This window comes from Glossina fuscipes, unplaced genomic scaffold, assembly GCF_014805625.2.
Source record: "Glossina fuscipes isolate IAEA_lab_2018 unplaced genomic scaffold, Yale_Gfus_2 2, whole genome shotgun sequence".
Taxonomy (NCBI): domain Eukaryota; kingdom Metazoa; phylum Arthropoda; class Insecta; order Diptera; family Glossinidae; genus Glossina; species Glossina fuscipes.
The window spans coordinates 9,653,296-9,657,920 of record NW_023998416.1 but is presented as its reverse complement, the minus strand read 5'-3'; the positions used below and the strand labels follow the sequence as shown (position 1 = coordinate 9,657,920).

General features: G+C 31.0%; 1 protein-coding gene across 13 annotated transcripts in view; it reads right to left on the bottom strand.

The window, feature by feature from the left end:
* Positions 1 to 11: 11 nt before the first annotated feature.
* Positions 12 to 4,625, bottom strand: part of LOC119633661 (sodium/hydrogen exchanger 3) — a 58,212-nt gene continuing 53,598 nt past the window's right edge. For 12 of the 13 annotated variants that reach the window (XM_038027320.1, XM_038027326.1, XM_038027328.1 and 9 more), the window contains 2 exons: positions 3,080 to 3,395; positions 12 to 567 (listed from right to left, as the gene is read on the bottom strand). In XM_038027320.1, coding sequence (XP_037883248.1) covers positions 294 to 567; positions 3,080 to 3,395 — 590 coding nt within the window. In that variant the 3' untranslated portion in view covers positions 12 to 293. Of the gene's footprint in view, positions 568 to 3,075; positions 3,396 to 4,625 lie in introns of those variants that run through there. The other variant, XM_038027332.1, reaches the window with a different exon arrangement.

The window sequence follows — 4,625 nt, the reverse complement described above, 5'->3', positions numbered from 1 at the left end:
AAAAAAAAAAAAAAAAAAAAAAAAATAATTACTTTACACTTTTACTTTTATGTTAATGATTAAAAACTTTCGAAAAATATGTTTGTATCTCTTCGGTTGTTTAGAGCTAATTCTTCTTTCTATTATGTAGTGATATATATGTGTAAATATCACTAAACTCACGCACTGTCTAATACCGGTATATAATATATGCTTTATAAAAAATATGTTACTATATTGTTGCGATTTTGTTGCTGTTGTTGTAATTGTTGTAGGTAAAAGTACATTCTTTTAGTTATTGCTTTCAGAAATTTTCACAAATGTGCAATTTCTACATTTTCCTGATCGACATTTTCCTCAACAGTACTGCATGTGACATTAGAAGAACGCCTAGTGTCTGTTGCATATGCTGTTGCGGTAGAGACAGGTGAAGTGGGAGCAGTAGCAGAAGTAGTTGATGTTGTGGTAGAATTACCATTATTATTATTATTAGTAGCATGGAGGAGTTCATTGTTAGTAATTTTACTAAACTTTTCTAACTGTAAAGGACTAAAGAGTCTACTAGGTCTGCGTCCTGTTACCACAAGGCTGCAAGAAAGAGAAAAAAATCACACATACACACGAACAAGTAATCAAATTAAACAAATTTTGCTTGTATGAAGAAAAACAAATAAGAGAAGAAGAAAAACAACAACAAAAGTAGTGTGAGAGTGTAAAGAATAAACAGAAAATAGAGAAAAAGTAGGGATTTTTGTGTGCGTGTGTGTAAATATTAAAATTTATTGAAAATAGAAATTTTACAGTGTTGTTGTATTCGTTATTTATGCGAAGGTATTCACACTGCAAACCCGGCAGTGTATGTGTATGAGGTAGGTGAAATTTTGAAATCATCAAATATAAAAGTGCTTTCTCGAATTCTTCTTAAAGTCCAATTTTTATATCTTTTAGTGCTTTGTTGCAAATTTAGTAATTTCGAAAGTCTATTTACCTGCGTAGGGAATTCGCGATGAAATATTTGTGATTTTTTCTTATTCAGTTATAAAACTGTGTGTGTATGTTTGTGTGTTTGTGTTTGTGAGTGAGTAAAAAAAAACAAAAGAGTAAGCTTGGAAGACTAACATAACCACAATCTAAAGCCTTCATTCATCAAAATTGTCAACGTTTCCGTCATTATCGTGACATGCCTTTAAATTAATGGTCCACTACCTAAGAGTAAGAGTTTTTTTTTTTTTATCTCAATATTTTTCCTCGTCTTGCTCTAGTTTTCTTTCCATAGGTTTTTCATATCTTAACTACTTTTCATTTTTCCTTTCACCCCTTTTATAATAGTGGTATGTCTGACAGACTCTATATAGAACTCGGCTAAAGAATTCGACAAAAATGAGGCAGATTTCATAGGAAATTGAGTCATGAGTTATCTTTTTGACGTAAAGCAAAACTTGGCATCATTTATAAAATTTTTGTCTCACCGTTTATTCGCACTACAAATGCTATATAATGTGCGAGAAAATACAACTACTTGACATCATTTGCATGTTTTACGTAAGTTATACGGAACTAAAACTTTTCTGTATAGAATTCTTTCAATAACAATATGGAACTATTCAGACTGCGCTTTCACCAGTAGAAAGTTTTAACTTGTTAGACGAAATAATGCGATCGTGAGATTTCTGACAATAACGAAGGACGCAATGAACTAAGAACCTGCCGTTACTCACAGATTTCATTTCATGTTACAACTGTGATAGTAAAACTATCAAAGACTCTTGCTCGCAAGTGCGAAAATAACGGATAAGTAATAGTAGGAGTAAGTAATAATGAAGTTCATAAAGAGTTCACCAGTTAACTATATTTGGAGAATATATATACCATCGTTCATCCGCCTATCCATGTGGGACTTCCACATGAAAACCTTATCATTATGAATGTGCTTTCGTCATAATAATGTACTTTAGAAGATTTTATTCATTTCATTACAACCTAATTTCGTGTTGCATACACTTAATGTTTGAAGACTGTATAGGTAAAGAGGTCCACGCAATTAACTGATTAAATAATGTTTTCTTTGCTGCAATTTTTTTATGTGCCCTGACAGGTCAGTAACAGTGCAATTTTCCTAAACTTTTTGAGAGTGTGATAGAGAGTTGACAAACTGATATCATCAATTTCTTGATCGGCCACTATTCACTAAAAATTAAAAGTGAAAAACTTGAAGCTGTTTTCACCCACACACAAGCTGTCAAAAAGAATCCGCCCATGCAACTAATCTGTATTTGCTATGACCAGATTGCGCACTGTTAAAATAATCTTCAATAATCGTTTTCTCTATATTCGACTTCATGATAGAGATCACAGTCTTCTCTCTACAACATTCTGATTGTTCACCTAAGTGAGTCAAGTGAACTTCAAAGCTTACTCTCGCGTCAATGGTTTCAAAGAATCAAAAGGATTATTTCATCGCGAATTCTTAAAATAAATGATCAAAATTTTTCATAAGCGAATGCCATGAGCTCTGTACTCTCGTAAAATCGAAACGATAGACGTAGACAAAAGATGACAATTCACATAACAATAAGACGAAATAAAACATATTTCCTTAAAAATTCAACACAAAAACAATTTATAAATTAAAAATTGAAAAAAAAAAACAAAAATTCCAGAAATACCTTAAAATCATAAGTTATTTACAATTATCACCAATAATCTATATTCCCAGTTAGACAATTTTATAATGCTGTCCTTTGAATTTTCAAAATTTTTTTTTTTTTTATTGATACATAAATTTTAAAAATTATACGTATGTGTACAAGCATATATATATATAGATATAAATAAAAACATAAATATATAAAATCAATAAAAAGCTACCACAAGTACTAAGCAAATAAAATCGGAAACTGTAAAATAAAAACATATAAAAACTATACTACCAAGAACCGGTACTAATTAACTTCATGCTTCATGCTTAATACCCTTAACCAATAATAATAGTAAAGGTTAAAAAATTTAATTTATACATAAATGGCATGCATTTCATTAAAAACGAAAAGTTAATAATTGAAAAATAAGCGTACGAGAGAATAAAGGGACTTTAACTTACCCGCTTAACTCTAGCATGGAACCACGTCTAGTATTGCGCCGATGACTAGCTGTAACCGGGAATGGTCCAGCGTGCCCATCGCCTAAATTAGAAGCAGCCGATATAGATGCCGAACGTTTGTCCAAACGCGACGATTGCATAGACGATGAAGGCGCAACCATGTTACTTAAAATGGCCGCCAAGGCGGGATCCGAGCCTGGCGCTGAACCGCCATCAGCATTATCGCCGCCAATGCTAGTCGTACCACGTGAGCCGGAACTTTCCCGTCGGAACAGACCTATGACGGACTTGTGCTGTTTAGGTTTGTTTATACCACCTGATGTGTTCGTGTGTAATTTTTTAAAAATTTGTGTGTAGTAGCGTTGGTGGTGGTGATATGATTTTGTGACACGATATAATTCGTGATTTTAAATTGTTTTTTTTTTTTTTTTTTTTTTTTTTTTTTAATTTGTGCATTCGTTTTGTTTTTTTTTTTAGCAGGATAATTTAATAGATTTTTAAAGGGATTTTACAATGATTACACATTCACATCACATACACACACAACAATGAAAAGTTTTGGGGATTGAAGGAAAAGTTTTATCCAAATATATATAAATTTTTTTTGTTTTTTATTTTATTTGATAGCAGTAGTTGTAGTAGTAGTAGTAGTAGTAGTAGTAGTAGTAAAAGATTCGCAGAGTTAGTATGTAAGTATAACAGAGAGAGAAATTTCAAAAAAGAGTTTTGAAAAAAACAAAGAAAAAACCGATAAGAGAATAAAAAAAAAAACAAATTAAATTAGAAATTAAATAATTTTGGTAAATAATAACATTTATATACAAATATATTAAAATTAAGCTACATAATGTGCGCTATAAGCTAATTTTAATCAATTCTTTTTAAAGTGATATCAAAAACAATAAAACTCTTTTTACACGATTTGTATATTGAAAGATAATCTCTCTTGTTCTGTTTTTTTTTTTTTTTTTTACAAAAGGGAGAAGCATGCATTTTAATTTAAATTGACTCTAAACGTTTGTTTCGTAACTCACTATATGGAACAACTCGGCCATTGTAGCGATTTTAAAATGAAATGCGATCCTAATAACAATAAGAGGTGAAAGATAAAAAAAAAAAGAGTATGATTTTTTAACATATTTTGTGAACCTAGACCCTGACGGACGGACGGACAAACAGACAAACAGACAAACGAACTTGGCTTAGGATCTTTATTGTTTGTATGTAATATCCCATCGCATAGTTCTCGCAATTTTTTTTTTTGAGATTAATCCTGATTCACAAAATATGCAAATTTTGATTAAAATTTGACTCAATTTTTTGGACTAGGATCAAATAGCAACTGGAGCAATTGTCAATTATTTTAATTACCGAAAATTTAAAAGATAATATTGTCGCTGAGAGAGGGTTGTTTGTCCATAATAATAATGATTTATTAATCACACACCATTTTCATTAGTGATAATTGGATCCTTCCTCGACTATCTTTGCAGACAATGTCGAAAAATTGTATTTCTCAAAGAAGTGATTTTAACGATCCGACCCA